Source organism: Neomonachus schauinslandi, chromosome 3, assembly GCF_002201575.2.
Source record: "Neomonachus schauinslandi chromosome 3, ASM220157v2, whole genome shotgun sequence".
NCBI classification, from domain to species: Eukaryota; Metazoa; Chordata; class Mammalia; order Carnivora; family Phocidae; genus Neomonachus; species Neomonachus schauinslandi.
In genome coordinates this window covers 179,257,238-179,276,614 of record NC_058405.1, presented here as the reverse complement: position 1 = coordinate 179,276,614, position 19,377 = coordinate 179,257,238, and the positions used below count along the sequence as shown (strand labels likewise).

The following is a 19,377-nucleotide window of genomic DNA, read 5'->3' as shown; positions in this document are numbered from 1 at the left end:
TCAGAGCGAGAGATAACAAGAGAGAGCAAGAGCGGTGGAAGGGGAGCAGGAGAGGGAGAAGCAGACTCCCCGCTGAGCAGGGAGCCCGTCATGTGGCTCAATCCCAGGAACCCTGGGATCATGACCTGAGCCAAAGGCAGATGCTTAACTGACTGAGCCACCCAGGCGTCCCCAAGATCCTGATTTCTGTTACTTGATTATTCTTATGGTTATAATAGGGACTGTTTTCTAGTGTTGATGGGTTTTTTCCCCCTACTGTTAGATTCTTGAATTTCAGAATAGGGAACAGTGCTTTTATTTTAGGATTTGGTGCAATTTATACAGCTTTGGAGAAACAACGACCTGGGTTTTGATTTGTCAGATATCGTAGGATACAGTTCTTAAAATAAGTGGAAGTTATTTTTAAGTCGTATTTCTTACAACTACATCGTTTTAAAAACTTTGACAGCCCTGAGAGATTTTGGACCCATTTTACAGTGGTGGAAACTTTGACTTTGAGCTTTTGTCATAGATCTAAGTTTTCAAGTCATCTGTATTCTGTGCTTTTCCATGTACTTTACGCAGTAACATTGTTAAATCCAGAAATGTTAATCTGAGCAGTTTACTATTTCATCTCTTACTGGTGCCCTTTCCACAGTGTTGTCAGGCACTAAGTGCATTCTGGAAAATACTGGGCCAGTTCTTTAAATTTTACTCTAATTAGATTTTTATTTATTTATTTTTTTACTATGCACAAGAAACTTTTTGTTACTTTTCCCAAGTGTTGGGTTTTTAAATTTTTCTATTTGTATCTTCATAGTGTTAAGCCGCCTTAACTTGTATTTATTTCATGGCTTGAAAGTGAACCTGTTTGAAAACACTTAACAGTTATTACTTGCTGACAGAAGACTGCCTAGTGATTAAGCTTGGGAAAGCAGGTTCAAACATGTTCTAACAGACAGTAGCTATTTGTTACAGGGTTATTTGGTTAGTGTTTTGTTTGTTTGTTTTTTAAATGAGCTAAACTTTTCAGGGTTTACCTCTGGTTTATGAGCAGGACAAATACATACTATTTGTAAAGATTTTTACCCCTGTTTACATTCTTCATCTCCTCCTATCCTCTTTTAAAAAAAAAAACAAAAAACAAAAAAACCTGTTGGTTAAAAAATTTTCTGAACTATTTCTTGCAAGTAAATTGTGAGAGTTAATGTTATTTTTTGAACTTCATGGTCATGTTTTTGTTTTATTTTGATTGTTTTATTCCATTTCTGAGTAAAGATCTTTCACTCACAAAGTCACTCCTTGACTTTGCACAGGTTTAGCTTTCGTAAGCTCTGTATGTCCACATAGCATGTCTTGATACTTCTAAGAATACTCTTGCATGCAGAGTTTGATCTCATAGTTAAAATGTTTTGCATCTTGGTAAAGAAAGCCATCAGTGAAGGGGGGAAAGGCAGATATTTCCCAAGATGGTGGGAGTAGTAATATCTGTGGCCTTGTAGGGCCAAGCACCTCGTAGACAGATGTCTTCTTGTCTACTGGTAATGTGAAGAGCCCTAGGTCACAAGTAGGCATTTGCTGAAGGAGATTTATCTGGAGATCTGTTGGTTGGGGTCTCCTTTTTTTTGTGGCAGAGGAAGAAAGACTCCAGTCTCTCTCTACCTCAATTCCTAGAGGCCTGCCTGCCCTAGTTGATGCTTTTAAACAGGTAGTACTTTATAATTTCTTATCTAGCTTTTATAGTTGTTCTTGGCAGGGAAGCTAACCTTACAAAAGTATTCTTTCAAGACTAGAGGTGGAAATAAGTGGGATAGCATTGTGAGGTAGGGGTGTTGGGTTGCAGTTGAAGTCAGATGCAAAAGCAGTCCGGTTTTTCCCCAGGTTTGTGAGAACAGGGCCAACGAGATGGTCCCATCATTAGTTACTCCTCCTCACCCCTGGGTTCATCTAGCTTTTGAAGATCTTGGCTGGCTTGTTGTAGGTTTGCTTGGCCTAGGAATTCAGCAACCCCTGAAAAAGAACCATAAATAGCAGTTGAAAATATAGTTTATCTCTGTAGCAATGAAACTCCTATCCCTTTAGTAAATCTAATGTTTGACTCAGACATTAAGCCTTCAAACATGTTTTTTAGAACGTTTTATATTTAAAATGCTGTATTTTGTCTTAAAAAGGCGAATAGAAGCAGACACCAACTTTTTGTCTGTGCTTTAGCTTTCTTCAGTAGATAAATGACTAATGTTGGACTCATACACACTATATTTTGGTCAAAAAGCCTGAGATTAAAATACGCTTTTTGGTTATTCTTTAATATTTTTTCTCTCTTTTGGGATGAGTTCATCTTGTCCTTACTTTGAGGTTGTATTCTTTAGCTAGCTAGAGGTTAACTAGAGGTGGGATTTTAGATCTTTTTAAATTAAATACTCACATAGAAACATATATAAAATAAAAGTCATACAGTAATTCAGATAATTAGAACTACGTTAATATTGTATTACATAAATTCAGCCACTTATTTTTTTTTAAATATTATTATTTTTTAAGTAATCTGTACACCCAACGTGGGGCTCAAACCTATAACCCCAAGATCAGGGGTTCACCAGCTGAGCCAGCCAGGTGCCCCCAGCCACTTATTTTTTTAACAAAGAGATTCCTGTTGGAATCTATTAGGAAAATGCTCAGGCTGAATTCCTTCTGATAGTGCCAGTAGGCAGGAAACAGAAGATTCAGCATGTTTATTTAGCAAATATTTTAATATATATCATGTGCAGATTACAAGTTTATTGTGAATGTGTTCGTGCATTTCTGTTTAACATGTGTACATACAAACACTTGAGTATATGCACGTATATCTCTTATTTTGCTTGATGGTAGTAAATCATACATATCTAACATTTAATATAAATAACTAGTATTACTAGTTTAAATAGCCACACTCAAATTTTGTCAGTTTTCTCTTGTCCATTTATTAGCGCTCTCTTATCTATGATCAAATTTGAGGGATAACAGGTTTTCTTAATATTGTATGTCATTTAATTGCATTCATTATACACACCTTGCAAGTCTCACATTAAAAGACAAAGGTTTAGGTCTTACACTACAACATCTGTATGTAGTTCTTTTGTCTCCAGTAATCTTCCACGGATGTGAATGTTCTGTGCCCTACTCAGACACTAACCACGTGTTTCCATCCTACCTGGCTTCCTTTACTAAAGCATTGTTTCTCCCCATACACAGTGTACCTGAACAATTCATCAGTTGCTACTGACCCTTTTTCTGCCTTTTTGCCAGAGGACTTGAGCTAGACAGCATTATCAGCCCAAGGGTTATAGATTCACCCACATCTCTGTGCTTAGGATTGGGAAGAGGGAACCCCAGGCCAGGGAGACTGGTCACAAATAGAAAGGGAAGAAGTGATAGTGAAGTATATCTTGGTTCTTCATATATGTTAATTTTTGATCAGAGAGTTAAGCTTCATAGGAAATCACTTACTAGAGTTTTAGAGATTATCTTTACCATCCCTTTGGGTTGCCCAGGACCAGAGAGGATAAATGACTTACTCAAAGTCACACAGCCAAATTAATGGTACAGCCAGAGCTCATTGGAAGAATTCCTAACTCTGCATCTAGTATTTTTGCATTCAAAAATCTGCTGTAACTGATACGTCCATTTTAGAAAATAGTTTAGCAATTTCCATATGATCCAATATCCACTTCTAGAAATCTGTCCCAAGAAAAATGAAAGCATATATCCACCAAAGGATTATACCCAAGCGTTCATAGCATCATTGCTCATAGCGGATAAAAACTGGACACAGCCCCAAATATCCCATCAGCTGATGAACTAAATGTGGCATATCCATACAATGGAGTATTATTTGGCACTACAAAGGAATGAAACACTGATAAATGTTAACACCATTAATGACCCTCAGCAACTTTATGCTTGGTGAAAAATCAGACACGAAAGATTAGATAGGATTCAATTATATTAAATGACCAGAAAAGGAAATTTGTAGAAAGAGAAAGCAGGGGTGCTGGAAGTGGGATTGACTCCAAATGGGCTCAAGGGATTTTGGGGGGTGATGGAAATAGTTCTAGAACTGAATTGTGGCCATGGTTAGACAACTGTAGAAATGTACTCTAAATTACTGAACTGTACTCTTAAAATGAGTGAATTTTATGGCATATAAATTATACTGCAGTAAAGCCAAAAAAGGGGGAACGTTAAAAAAATTTCACTCTAAAAAAAAAATTTTTTCACTCTAAAATTCATAATTTGCTCTGAAGATTACATTTTATGTGCCTTTGTTCTGTAATTCTTATAGGTAGTGCCCTTTTGCCAAAAACAATAAAATCTGACCCAATTCCTTTGACATCTTTCTTAATTAAGAACATTTGGGGGGGGCGCCTGGGTGGCTCGGTTAAGCGACTGCCTTCGGCTCAGGTCATGATCCTAGAGTCCCTGGATCGAGTCCCGCATCGGGCTTCCTGCTCGGCAGGGAGCCTGCTTCTCCCTCTGGCCCTCCCCCCTCTCATGTGCTCTCTGTCTCTCTCATTCTCTCTGTCTCAGATAAATAAATAAAATCTTAAAAAAAAAAAAAAAAAAAAGAACATTTGGTTTCTTAAGAGGTTAAACTAGCTAATAATCATATATGATAGGTATCTGACCCCCACACACTGTACAAGTCCCATAGGCATGTAGTAGAGTTGGAACTTGCAGTGCTTGCCAGAATTACCAATATTTTCTATGCTGTGAGACAGCCTGATGCAGAATTCTCTCACTGCTGTTTCACTACTTTCAGTATCTCTTCTGTATTTTGCTCTTACCAGTTGCGCTTTGTGTTTACTGAGTCACTTGTATTTATTTTCAAGCGTGTTTATGCCAGTTGTACTTGTTACTAATACATAATTAATATCCTGTAAATCGATAAAATGGTGTTAAAAACGATAGAATTTGTTCTCTGGTAAACAAGATTGAATGTTTTAGAAAGGCTTGACAGAGGCAACTTACTAAATATTGGTTCAAATTAGGTGTCGGTAATTAAAAGAATGGAGCAGGGATTGTAAAAATCTAGAAGGACTTTTTTACATTCAGATTGCTTCACAAATGTCCCTAGTTTTCATGCTCCATCTTAATGAAACAAAGTAGAAAAGTTACTTTATTAATTGGGAGTGTATGTAAGAAAGAAAACACTGAACTCCGGTCACAGGATTCATGTTCAAAGATAAAAGTCTTGATATCTCAATGGTGTTCTAAATTAAAATTTTTAAGATGCAGATATGTGTGTGTACATTTGTTTCTCTCTTTTACCACCTATGTTCAATTAAGCAGCCAGTTACTGGTTTTGATCACTTAGGGTGAGAGTGATACTGTATATGGTACTATTCAAAACTGTAAACATCAAATTTACGAATAATTTATGCAACACAGTATTTTTATAATAAAAAAGATTATTGGTGCTTTTTAAATTTTTAGATTTATGCCAGCTTTTATTGAATGCATCTTGTTTCATGCTGAAAAGTAAGGCAGAGACTCCTCAGTTGGTTGAGCATCTACCTTGGTTTCGGCTCAGGTAGTGATCTCAGGGTCATGAGATCAAGCTCTATTGGGCCCCCACGCTCAGCGGGGAGTCTGCTTAAGATTCTCTCTCTCTCCTCTGCATCTTCTGTCTGTTGTGTCCCCGCCCGCGGTCAGGGGAGACACAGAATTTAGATCTTGGGGTGGACGTGTGAAGCTTAAGAATTTACTGGAGAGAGAAAACACCAGATGGGGGATGACCCCAGTGCTACTGGAGGGGCCAGGGATGGGTCCTGGAATGGGAGGCCGCAACAGCTTCCTCACTGGCTTTGGCAGCCTGTGCTCGGGCCTGGGGCTGAGTCCAAGGCCGTGGAGCTTTCAGAGGCAAGGCCCAGACAAGGAGTGGATCCCGATCACCAAGCTGGGCTGCTGAATCAATGCCATGGAGATCAAGTCCCTAGACAAAATCTGTCTTCTCCCTGCCCATCACGGAATATGAGATTATTGACTTTTTTCCTGGGGGCATCCCTCAGGGATGAGGTTTTGAAGGTAATGCCTGTGCAAAAGCAGACCTGTGCTGGCCAGCAGACCAGGTTCAAGGCATTTGCTGCCATCAGACATTACAATGGATACATTGGTCTGGGTATTAAGTGCTACAGGAAGATAGCCACTGCTCTCCAGGGTCCATCACCCTGGCACAAGCTTTCCAGTGTCCCCATGTGGCAAGGCTGCTGGCGGAACAAGATCAACAAGCCCCACGCTGTCCCATGCAAGGTGACCAGCTGCTGTGGCTCTGTGCTGGGGTGCCTCATCCCTCCCCCCGGAGGCACTGGCATTGTCTCAGCCCCTGTGCTCAAGAAGCTACTAATGGTGGCCGGTATTGCCAACTGCTCCCCCTTATCCAGGGGCTGCACTGCCGCCCTGGGCAGCTTCGCTTAGGCCACTTTTGATGCCATTTCCAAGACCTACAGCTGTCTCACCCCTGACCTCTGGAAAGACTGTGTTCACCAAGTCTCCCTATCAGGAACTCACCGATAATCTTGTAAAGACCCACACCAGAGTCTCACACCAGAGTCTCCGTGCGGAGGACCCAGGCTCCAGATGTGGCCACCACATAGTTTTATACAAAGGAAGAAAAGTGAAAGCCTATTTAAAAAAAAAAAAAGTACCAGAGAGTCATCTGTGAAAATTTTGAACCTACTGAAGTTGATGCACAATTTTAAAAATACGAGCTTGTGCCAAGATGATACAGAATGTAGAAATGTGAGCAGCGAAGATACTAATCAAAGAGCGGCTTTCCTTATAGCCATCAGGAGTGTGCCCTGGAGGAGCTGAATGGAGGAAGGTTGCAGGAGTGACATCACATGAAGAGAATGCTACTCGTTGAGAATTTAGTCAGCAGTTGTTGGTCGGTGCCATTTCAGTTGCATCACTGATATGGTTGAGCTTCTGTTTATGTTCACCTGGTGGCTTTGCTGGGTGTTCCTTGTAATGACAGTGTTCCTTATGAAGGTTCCAGGATCACAGTGTGCAGTGGTTCTTAACTGGTTTGGGATCATAAATGCCTTTAAGAATCTAGTGAAAGCTGTGGGCTCTGTTTCCATAGTACTTATGTACCAGCAAACACACAATAATTTTATAATTTTTGGAAGTTCAGAGACCCATCGAGGCCCAGAGAGATCCTGGTTAAGAACAGAAAGGAATTCTGTTGCTAATCCTTTTGTGAATTAAAAACTTAGTAGTTTTATTCCGGTGTATTTTGGTGTAAATGTGGATTTTCAAATGCACAAAATAGGACGTGTATAGCCAATAATTCTGGAATTTATGTGTTCTATAAAGTGAGACACACCTGTAATCAAGTTGGCAAGAACTTGAAAATAAGATGACTACAAGTAATCTGTTTGAAATGATGGTAGCTAGAGGTGTTTTAATTATGTAATACTTAATGCTGCTGTATTATAGGCATTAGAGCCTTCTAGTATTTACCTAAGCAATCAGATTAAGTTACATGGATCTGTATTTCATTTGGCTCTTAATTTTACTTCAAAGAATATGATCTTTAAGTACAGTATTTAAGAAAGTAAGAATCATGTTCAGGCATGGTATGGCTCTGGAAAGAAAGAAAGATGTGTCTACCTTGCTCTCTACCTTTCTCCTCTGCTTTCTGCTCACCTACTTTTCCCTGGGCATGATGCTTGCTTCCCCCCCCCCCCCCCCCCTTTTTTTTCTTCAGGTTAAATGGGTGACCACCTATAGGCAATTGTTTGTAAATTGTACAGTTGTAAACTGTAAAGACTAACTTTTATATAATTTGGGAGGTGCTAGAAAAGTCCATGGTGCTTAAAATAGTTGGAAGTGTTTTCTCACCTGAAAAATTAGCTGCTTCTAGAATTTTATTTCCTGTATTATTATAGCTCAAAATGGTTATTTTTATGTTTGCAGGAGTTGTGCTCATGTTTCTATGATTTTGTTTTCATTGCAGGACCGTGTATATGTACAACAAAATAATGTGGAGAATGTCTACAATTTGGGATTAATTATTTTTCGAGATCAGGTTGTACGTTATGGGTGTATTAGGGATCATCTACGACAAACGCTATTGGACATGATTGCGAGAGAGCGGAAAGGAGAAGTTGTAGATCGGTATAATCATCTTTTTATATTTCAGTGGTTAATACCTTGAGAACCGATTTACTGTCCTAAATCTTATTACAATAAATAAAAGTTTTATTGTCCAGGACATTATGAAAATCCTCAAAAACCTTTTCACAATTAACAAAGTTACCTAGATTCTAACTTAAAAGCACGCATCTCTTGTTAGAAGAGACCCTCCTGAGCTTTTATTTAATATGCTTTTAAAAAATAAATCAGCCATTAGTCTTCCCTTGGTTTTTCATGTATTTTTATGCTGGCATTTTGTTCCTTTTTGGCTGTGTGATAACATTTTTTGTTCTCTTTGTCTTTTTCTTTAAAAAGCTCTGGGCAAGCCTTCATTCTTAACACATTTGAAGAAAAGTGTTAAGCATAATGCACGATGACTAAGAACTCCTGTGCCCCTTCTGTTAGGTCACGTGGCCTCCCTCCTTACGTGGCTGCAGTGCCGTTTTTGTGACACTGCAGTTAGAGCGGCTTGAAGCCTGGAAGACCGCTTTCTCTTTGTGTTTGTACTCTGAGCAGCTGTTAGAGGAAGACTCGGAAAGTTCTTTTTGTTTCAGCTTTGGTGCTTGGGCAGCGTTGCCCCAAAGTGATTGGATAAAAAAGAAAGAAAAATTATAATGCCTCAGAGTAGCTGTGTGTTGTACGCATGTCAAGCAGCATAGCCTCCCTGTCTCCTTACTGCTTTCTGATAAATCGTCTTTTTATAGTCTGAGTGTCTAACTACACAGAAATATTTAGACATTTTAAGTGTATTTTCTTTCAAATTTTAAAGCTCAGACAGTCTGAGAACTTGAGATAAATAGGTGTATTAGAGTCAAGATATACTTTCCGATTAAAATTACTCTCAATCCTTATGTTATAAATGAGTTGCTTATGGAAGCTGGGTCACTTTGATTTAAAAAAAAAAAGTTCTTAAAGCTGCTTCTATTGCATTGTTTTTTACATGAATCTTTAATACAACATGCTCATCAAGTGGCTTAACTTCTTTTGACAGAGGCGCAATAAGAAATGCTTGCCAGATGTTAATGATTTTAGGTCTCGAAGGACGATCCGTCTATGAAGAAGATTTTGAGGCTCCTTTTTTGGAAATGTCTGCAGAATTTTTTCAGGTAATCAGTGAAGATAAAAATAAATGCTCTTTTAAGATATTATCAGAGTTTGATTTGAACATTTGGCCTTTTTCTCCTGAGGCCCTTTGGGAAGGAGAGGACAAAAATACCCTTCAGACACCTACTCCCCATGCTCACATTCCAGGGAAGGAACCCATTGAAAAAAATTGAGTTTGGACTTACACACATGATTTTTTAAATTATATGTTATAAAACATACAAACTTACAAATAACCTTAATGTTTTATTATATTTACATGTTACAGATTATTTACCATAAATTCACAGGCAGTGCATCACTAATAAAGTCTCACTATTCAGGCTTTTGGTAAATACTAAGTTACTAGTGAAATAAGTATAGAAATATGCGTGATCTCATGGTGCATATATATATATATACACACATATATATATATATATTTTAAAGACTATTGATGAGGAAGTTAGAGATCAATGAGTATAATTGATACAATTTTGCAGCAGTATAACAACCCAGAACCAACTAAATTGCTGAAAGTGAAGTTAAACTAGTACTAATTTGTAATGGAATTACAAAATGAGACAGTTTAATAAGATCATAATAACCAGGCATCCTCCTGAAAACCTCAATTATAGTAGGAGCTTTGTAGTGTTAAAACAGACTTGGCTGAGTACTAAAAGTTTTTACTCCAATAATAAACTTTTAAAAAAAATGAATACAAAGTTATAATAATTCTTAGTAGTTCAGTAGGTCATTCATAAGAGCCACTGGATGTATATAAAGTTGGAACTCGGGTTTTGGTGTCATTTACACATTAAGAAACAAAGAATGGACTTGCTGCCCCCCCCCCCCCCCCCTTTTTTAATTAGTTTGTAGCCCATCAGGAAGACCTTTGTGGCCTGCACTGGTGAGCCTGGACCATGCTTTATGAACTATTAATTTTATAATGTAGGAGGCAGGCTATATTTTCCAATAATGCAGCAACTAATGCTAGATATATTTGACAGTATTTTTGACCTTTACATTTGTTTTAATTTCCTTCATTACATTGTAGACATACCAATAGAAGATTAATTGTCAAGATTCCAAAATGTGCTGCAGTGATACGTGTATGCACGTGCATATATACATAATACATACTGTTTTTAACAGTGAGTGGAGACATGGTCTCACCAAGAGTTTTGTTTGGTGTGTTAATGTCTGTTCTTAGAAACTTTATTATTTTCAAGGATTAAAAGTACTTTTTGTTAAGAAAGTGGGAAGTGTTATTAAATTTTATACATAGTTTGTATCACCATGTCTTCTGTTTTGTAAATCCTTTATGTATTCGTTAATCCTGCTATCAAATAGGTTAAAATCATTTGGATTAACATTTATAATTTAGTGGAACTTCTGTAAGGCTAGTGATAGCAGACAAGATTAAGAGTTATTTAAAAACTCTGTTTCTCAAACTTCAGTGTGTGTGCACACACATACTCCTTTGAGATTGGGATTGGGGTGGCAGTTGGACTTCAGTAACTAGCAGTATGTCAGCAAAACTATGATAAACACGTTGAACCTTTCTAGGCATAATTATACATTAGAACAAATCAAAAAAGAATTTTCCACTCTGACTTGGGGTCAGATACTTCATTCTATACTTTTGACCTTTACAGGCATGTGCTTGCTTTTTCTGCTATTTGAAGTACATTGTCAAAGTTTGAAAAACACTGCTTAAGGATAATGTATTGATTTCTCTTACGTGATCAGTGCTTTAAAGGATGTAATTCAGACTATGTAGATCTGTATGATAAGAAGCTAAAAATGTTAATAGTGCTTATGATAATTTAGTTTGGCTTATGATAAACGTTAGAGAAACACAGAGTTAAAAGGAGAAACATATTTTCCTTCTATGTTTAAAAAAAAAATCATGTTTTTTATTTGCAGATGGAAAGCCAGAAATTTTTAGCCGAAAACAGTGCTTCAGTATATATAAAGAAAGTAGAAGCTAGAATTAATGAAGAAATAGAACGGGTGATGCACTGCCTTGACAAATCAACTGAAGAGCCAATAGTAAAGGTGGTCGAGAGGGAGCTCATTTCCAAACACATGAAAACCATAGTAGAAATGGAAAATTCTGGGCTAGTACATATGTTGAAAAATGGAAAGACAGAAGGTAAGTGTCAGCAATTGAAATATAATTAAATCTTTATAATTCTGCCAGGTTCTTAGTAATTTTTTATTTTCTTATACTTAAAATAGATTATGAATGTCAGTCTTAAAGTTGTGTATGTCATTAATTTATTAACTTATTACTTTGATAGGATTTAAGAGCAAAGCTTTACACTTCATTAATGAGGATTTTTGGTGTTGTTTCTTGTTAATTGAATGGCTCTTTTTTCCTATCTTTCATCTTAGTCTCCTCACTTTTTATGTTTTTCTTAGCTCTGAAGTCCTAATATTGCTGTCCTTTTTGTAGACAAGAGAGTTGGACTCTCCATTGCCACATACTCTTTGTGTGATTTTTTTGTGGTTCTTCTAAAATGTTACATTCCAATCATAAAATTTCTGTAGGCTTTCCTTTGGGAGTTAGTTGTGATAAGGGGGCTGAAAATGCAAAAATAGTGTCTTTCATGTGATATTTCAGAAAAATTAAGTAGATTGGTTTTGGGAACTCTGAAGTTAACAGACTTCAGAGAAAGGAGAATTGCTTTATAAAAGTAAAAGTACACAGTTTTGAGATAACTGTAGCATTTATTCTTGTTGGCTACTTACCCTTTTTTTTTCCTGAAAACAATATTTTGTGATTTCCCTATGAGAAATTATAAATAAAAGAGTAAGAGTCATGTTGTCCTTGTTTTCAATTTCTGAAGTTTTACTTTAAAATTATGACTTTAGAAATCACTGATAAGCTGTTAAAAAATAAACATGGTACTCTTGCTATTTTCCTGCTTCTTAGATGATATCTTTTCAGTTTTTTTCTTCTTTTTTTTTTTTTTTTTTTTTTTTTTTAAAGATTTTCATTTATTTATTTGACAGAAAGACAACAAGAGAGAGAGCACAAGCAGGGGGAGTAGGAGAGGGAGAAGCAGGCTTCCCGCCGCCGAGCAGGGAGCCCAGTGTGGGGCTCGATCCCAGGACACTGGGACCATGACCTGAGCCGAAGGCAGACGCTCAACGACTGAGCCACCCAGGCACCCCGCTACTTACTTCTTATAAAACAAACACATGTTGCCTGTTTAAGTTAAGAGCTTGGCAGGGAATGGAAAACAATTTTTAAATGAACAGTTTAAAGGAGAGGAGGGATGTAAGAGGAGAGAAAAGTAAGATGGTAGGAAAGGAGGCTGTTTTCTATGCTTCCTCTAGTGTAGTCCTTGCTTTGAGTTTTGAAATGCTTACATTTCTTCCTGAAAGTTATATGTAAATTTGTAATTTCATTAAACCAGAGAAAGTTACTTTTTTTTTAGACCCTTCTTGGGATGCCTGGGTGGCTCAGTCGGTTAAGCACCCGACTCTTGATTTCAGCTAAGGTCATGATCTCAGGGTCCTGGGATCGAGCCCCACATTGGGCTCCGCACTCAGTGTGAAGTCTGCTTGAGATTCTCTCTCTCTGCCCCTCACCCCACTCATGCTCGTGCTCTTTCTCTCTCTCAAAGTAAATAAAATCTTTTAAGAAATTTTTTGTTGTTGTTGTTATAATTTATGCCAAATGTGAGAAACTGTAAGATTTGCTGTATGTAGTTTTTTTTGGACATGTATTATTGCTGAAAACATATTTTTAATACAATTTGATTTTGAAAGTCACTGAAACAAATTTTAGAAGCCCTTTTTGTAAAACTTGCTTCTAAGTATTTTTTAAATATACAACTTTAGGATCTAAATAGCTGTTAAAATGAAGACCCGCATAGGTAAATTATAGCCTGTCTGCCAAACTGTTGGTGAACAGTTTGGTTAAGGGGAAAAAAAAAAAAATCAAAAGAAGAGTAATATTTCATTGCATATGAAAATTACATAAATTTTTAGATGTCAGTGTCCTTAAATAAACTTTTATGGGAACACAGTCATGCCCATTCATTTCTGTGTTATCTGTGGCTTCTTTCTTGTTACAGTTACAAAGCTGAAGTAGTTGCAACAGAGACCATATGGCCCACAATTCTATAAAATATTTACTCTCTGGCACTTTATAGAAAAAAATTTCCTAGCCCCAAATCTAGAAACTGCTATTCTAACTCCATTTTCAAAAGATTTCCGATTATAAAGCTTTTGTATATCATTGTACAGTTTTGACACAGTCTCAGTAAGTTCTTACTTCAAAGAAACACCAGACATGGGGGAAAGCAGTATTTTACCTCCACATTTTAATCTAGTGAAAAATGATATAAAAAAATGGACAGAATCCAGAATTATTCTAAGAATAATACAGTGAGATAAACCAATTTTAAAATACAGGTATTGGCCTAGGACATCACTTGAGATTAGGGATTGCTCTGAGGAAAATACTAAGGAATAGAAATATATGCTAAAAGTTTCATATAAACTTTGTCATGGTGTGTAATGAAATAAATTCTGGTATATTTTATTTCATTTATTGTCATGTTGTTTGAACTTTGAGATAGATGTACGCAAAAATATCTAAGATTTTTAATTGGTTTTTATATTTCTTCCCTTTTTCTGATGACTGCTAATTACACAGTAAATAAGTTATTCTTTTGATAGACATTGTGTAGTATTACTGGGCTCTGGATTAGAATTGTGTAGGAACTCAAAGCTGCAGTTTTCTTTTTTTGTGTGGCTTTTTTGTTATGCTGTATGGGCATCTTCCATGTAAACTAAAACGTACTGAGACATTTTATTGATGCTCTCAAAGCATCTTATCTGAAAGCTTTCATAAGTTGCAATAATAACCATTAACTAGCCTAATTTTTTTCCTTTTCTCTATTTCACTGGGTGTTTTTTTCCTAATTTTTCACATGATCAGCAAGTGGTAGTGATGGAAAAATAAGCTTCTTTAAGTTCACATATCAGAATAAACAGAGATTCACATTTTTTTCCTTAATCCTTAATGTAGTCGATTTGTATGTTCTTTCTGATTGCAGACCTTGCTTGCATGTACAAGTTATTTAGTCGTGTGCCAAATGGCTTGAAAACAATGTGTGAGTGTATGAGTTCCTATTTGAGGGAGCAAGGTAAAGCCCTTGTTTCTGAGGAAGGAGAAGGAAAGAATCCTGTTGACTATATCCAGGTAAGCGAATACAGAAGATTCTCTTTAAGTTTGTGATAAAATAATTTTGACACATACTAATAAAATGTTCACTTTTACTGAGCTGTATGTATTTTGTATTTTTTACTTTAATTTTCCCAATAGAAAAATAATACGTGTAATTATCCTAAATATTTTAGAATTTTGTGAAGTATGTATCTTTGTATCGGGGAACCAAACTCAGCCGCTGCTTTTCATTTGTTAACTTGTTTGATGAAGACCTTATTTAAATGATTTAAAGAGTGAAAATAGGGACGCCTGGGTGGCTCAGTTGGTTAAGCCACTGCCTTCGGCTCAGGTCATGATCCTGGAGTCCCTGGATCGAGTCCCGCATCGGGCTCCCTGCTCAGCAAGGAGCATGCTTCTCCCTCTAACCCTCCCCCCTCTCATGTACTTTCTCTGTCTCTCTCATTCTCGCTCTCTCAAATAAATAAATCTTTAAAAAAAAAAAAAAAAGAAAAGAACTGCTTTTTTGTATGCTTTAGTGTTCATATACTTTGGGGCATTAGAAAAAAATAACTGTTTTCAGTTAAATACCTTTTGTTCAAAAATGTGCTTTAAAGCAATACTATGAGTAAATTATGCTCCAAGTTTTTCATGTTTCAGTATACATAATCGCTTTTTTGGTGCATCTTTAATTAAAGCTCATTTTCTTGGGCTTTACTCATTCAGTCAAGACAGAAGGCTGTGAGGGGCGCCTGGGTGGCTCAGTTGGTTAAGCGACTGCCTTCGGCTCAGGTCATGATCCTGGAGTCCCTGGATCGAGTCCCGCATCGGGCTCCCTGCTCGGCAGGGAGTCTGCTTCTCCCTCTGACCCTCCCCCCTCTCATGTACTCGCTCTCTCTCATTCTCTCTCTCTCAAAAAAATAAAATCTTTAAAAAAAAAAAAAAAAAAAAAAAAAAGACAGAAGGCTGTGGAGAAATAGCACAGAGGTTCTTTAGGTCATCTTCAATAGAGTAATAGACAAATGGAAAATAGACTACTTTCCTCATTGCTGACATGTTTAATATGGGCTTAGATAAAGTCCTGAAAATAATAATACAGAACCTGTAAGTTTAGCACCGAATGCACCCATTTATTACCAGCAAAGTTAAGATAAACATACCTGATTGTAAGTGTATTGTTTATAGAAAAAATTATTATAATGTATCCTGAATTTCTTTGTTTCTATTTGGAAGGGCTTATTGGATCTGAAGAGTAGGTTTGATCGCTTCCTCCAGGAATCGTTCAATAATGACCGGCTCTTTAAACAAACTATTGCGGGTGACTTTGAGTATTTTCTCAACCTCAACTCCAGGTCCCCTGAATACCTCTCATTATTTATTGATGATAAGCTGAAGAAAGGAGTCAAAGGGGTAAGTATTAAAGCATTTGAAAACACATTATGTTTTATTTGTAGATTTAAAATTGGATATAAAATTAGGAAATATAAAAATAGGAAATTTTGTAGATACGAAATTACATCTGTTCCTTTGCTGTGCTTTAAATGTGTGCTGTGTTGTTTGAAAAGGATTGTTTAAGGTATCTGAAATGGTACTTTGACATTTCACTTAATGTATAATTTACATTAGAACCAAACAACTACACAGCCACAATTGTTCAACAGTCTTTATGGATTTGATATGCTATAGAGATAATAGGGAACTAGAAGACAAATACCATAGCATGGAATGTTGCTTGCTGTCATCTGGTTCTGGGAGTTACATATCAAACAGTAATACTTGGATGCCAAGAATGTGAAGGAGTAGATTAGAATTGCTTAACAGAAAGTAGTTTGAAAGCCTTTATTATATATCTGGGATCTTGGAGTTTACTACAGCGTAGAAAATCAGATTAAGTATATTGTGATCACATATACATTGGTCTTTTTAACTTCATCTTAGAATTTGTGAAAGAAAAGGGAAAAGCAGCAAATGGCCACAGATTTTCCAGCCAGCTATAACAACGAAGAAACGAGGAAGATCACGATAGGAAAGACAACATCCATTTGGTCTTCGTATTTTTAAATATATGCTAAATAAAATCTGCTACCATATCATCCTGCGTTTATGTAAAAGATAAGGACAGGGGCCTTTTTAGTCTTTGAATTATATAACCAATTATTACTCTTCTGTTTGCACAACGTAGATTTTGAATGAGCTGATAGAAAATATCTGTCTTTTGCCTATGTAAGTTTCTGCCTAAATGCTATGGAAAAGCATTGTAAGATTCTTTTTTGTGATTAAAATTTCATTTCAGGGGCACTGGGGTGGCTCAGTCGGTTAAGCCTCTGCGTTCGGCTCAGGTCATGATTCCAGGGTCCTGGGATCGAGCCCCACATCAGGCTACCTGCTCAGCAGAAGAGTCTGCTTCTCCCTCTGCCCCTCACACCCCCCCAGCTCGTGCTCTCTCACTTGCTCGGTGGTCTCAAATAAATAAAATCTTAAAAAAAAAAAAATTTTTTTTCATTTCATTTGTTCTCAGTCATCCTTTAATCCAGCCATTATCCCCTCATTTGCTCCATTCAGTGGTAGCCCTCTAGGGAAGGGAATTCCAGTCCCTGATCCATGCTGCACTAGATGAGGCTGTAAAAGAGTGGTGCTACTCTGAAGTAGGAGGCACATTCTCAAACTGGGTCCCCCCTGACAACATCTCTCAACCAGACTATTTATGTTTGTTGTCCCAAGTCTTGTTTTTGTTTTAGAGGGGGGGGAGGGGCAGGAGGAGAGTGAGAATCCCAAGCAGGCTCAAAGCCCAGCACAGAGCCCAATGCAGGGCTCGATCTCACCACTCTGAGATCATGACCTGAGCTGAAATCAAGAGTCAGATGATCAACCCACTGAGCCATCCAGGCACCCAAGTCTTGTTTGTAAACTGCAGATGAATTGTGGTGATATTTTTGTAGAACTAAAGTTTTATAATTATTAAATTGTCTTTTCATTGATTTTGCAGCTAACAGAACAAGAAGTAGAAACAATATTGGATAAGGCAATGGTCCTTTTTAGGTTTATGCAAGAAAAAGATGTATTTGAACGTTATTATAAACAACACTTGGCAAGAAGACTTCTCACAAATAAAAGTGTTTCTGATGACTCTGAAAAAAATATGATATCTAAGTTAAAGGTAAGGTGTATATAAGCTGGAATGATGCGCCCCTACTAATGTTTATCACATGATTGAACACCACACCATGTGATTAGAAAATATTTAATTGATTTAAAATGCTTATTTCTCTAAGTTAATAAAGCTGGGTTTTTTGAGCAGGTTACACTTAGATTTGTTTATGTTCTGGGACATTCAGAGTTTGGAATTTCTCTTGGTGTGGCAGGATACATTCATGGAGATCTGGGGGAGGAATAGTGCAAGGGAAGTAGGAAAGGGAGTGTCACCGTTTAGTTTCGTTTCACAAAGTGTGGGCCATGGACTTCTGTACTGGTATCACCTGAGCTGCCTATTCAACACGTAGTGTTGGTCCATACGTTTAGTGAGGGTATTGGGATCTCCAAGAGAGTCTGTGAACCTGCGTTTTAAAATAAAATCCATGGGTTGCTCTTAAACACACTGAAGTTTGGTAGCCGCAGGCATAGAGCAGCTACTGGAAGGATACAGCAAGGATGTCAGTTACGTGGGAGAGTTTCTTTCTTTGTATATTTGCTCATAGAAAAACCCATTGTTTATTTGTGTATATTTGCGGTTTCTTCCACAGACTGAATGTGGATGTCAGTTCACATCAAAACTGGAAGGAATGTTTAGGGATATGAGCATCTCAAACACGACTATGGATGAGTTCAGGCAGCATCTACAGGCAACTGGGGTAAGATTCTCCATTAATTGCTCCTTGTGTGTATGTGTCCATGTGAAGTCTTTAATAATGAGCACTTTCATCCATGTTAAACTGAACTGGTGTCATTTCTTTAAGTGGTATTAGTGGCAACATTTGTATTGTCTGTGTGTACTTTAAAAATTATTCTCCCCCATATTAGCCCTTTTTTTAACTATTAATGTTAAGATATTTTTTCCTTATTCTCCCAAAACTTAGTTTATCCTCTCCACTTGAGGGAATGTGCTGAAAATTTAATAGATCGAGTGATTCCACTGTTGTAACCATTATAGATTGTGGAAAGAAGACAGGGCTTGGGCAGGCTTGCTGAGTTTAGTACTCTTCTCTCACTTTACCCCCCAGGATTGTGCGATCTTAAGAATCATTACCTGACCTTCCTCTATATACTTCAGTATTCTCATCTGTAAGATCAGCATAAAGGGGTCTGATGTTTTTTACGTCATATTTATAACGTGTTATAAATATGGTTTTGTATTGTGACTCCCAGAAGGCAGTAAAGCAGCAGCTTACATGGCTTTGGAGTCTGATGGGTTTTTGTGAGGATTTAATGAAGTTCAGAATTTTGTTTCTTTTTCTTTTTTTTTTTTTTTTTTTACGTTTTTCAACTTCATCTTAAGTTGAGAGAACTCCACAGGTTTTCTTTAAAAGTTTTCTTTCTCAAGTGACCATATACAGCTGCATAATTAAGACCTGTAACAGCCACTTAAAAAATTTGGACGTTATGCCTCTGATTTTCTTCTCTCTCTCTCTCTCTCTTTTTTTTGAGAGAAAATGCAGGGCAGGGGGAGTTGGTTGAGAAGGGCTGAGGGAGGGAGAGAATCTTAAGCAGGTTCCATGCATGGAGCCTGACAGGGGGCTGGATCTCACAACCCTGAGATCATGACCTGAATTGAAACAAGAGTCGGACGCTTAACCAACTGAGCCACCCAGGGCGCCCCCATTCCTTTGATATTTAGATACGAAACCATCACTTATACTGCTCCCAGTCTCATCACAGACAGATTATGTGAAAATACCTAATTCTATAGAAGTGGACATTTATATTATATATATATATTAAGGCATTCTGACTCA

The 19,377-nt window shown here is 37.2% G+C and overlaps 1 protein-coding gene and 1 pseudogene across 3 annotated transcripts in view; both read left to right on the top strand.

Annotated features, from left to right (window-relative positions):
- CUL3 (cullin 3) overlaps window positions 1-19,377 on the top strand; it is a 92,725-nt gene that overhangs the window by 52,839 nt on the left and 20,509 nt on the right. For all 3 annotated transcript variants that reach the window (XM_044913766.1, XM_021682973.2, XM_021682974.1), the window contains 7 exons: window positions 7,979-8,139; window positions 9,149-9,263; window positions 11,170-11,398; window positions 14,319-14,464; window positions 15,662-15,838; window positions 17,415-17,585; window positions 18,169-18,276. In XM_044913766.1, coding sequence (XP_044769701.1) covers window positions 7,979-8,139; window positions 9,149-9,263; window positions 11,170-11,398; window positions 14,319-14,464; window positions 15,662-15,838; window positions 17,415-17,585; window positions 18,169-18,276 — 1,107 coding nt within the window. The remainder of the gene's footprint in view (window positions 1-7,978; window positions 8,140-9,148; window positions 9,264-11,169; window positions 11,399-14,318; window positions 14,465-15,661; window positions 15,839-17,414; window positions 17,586-18,168; window positions 18,277-19,377) is intronic.
- LOC110574324 lies at window positions 5,753-6,614 on the top strand (annotated as a pseudogene).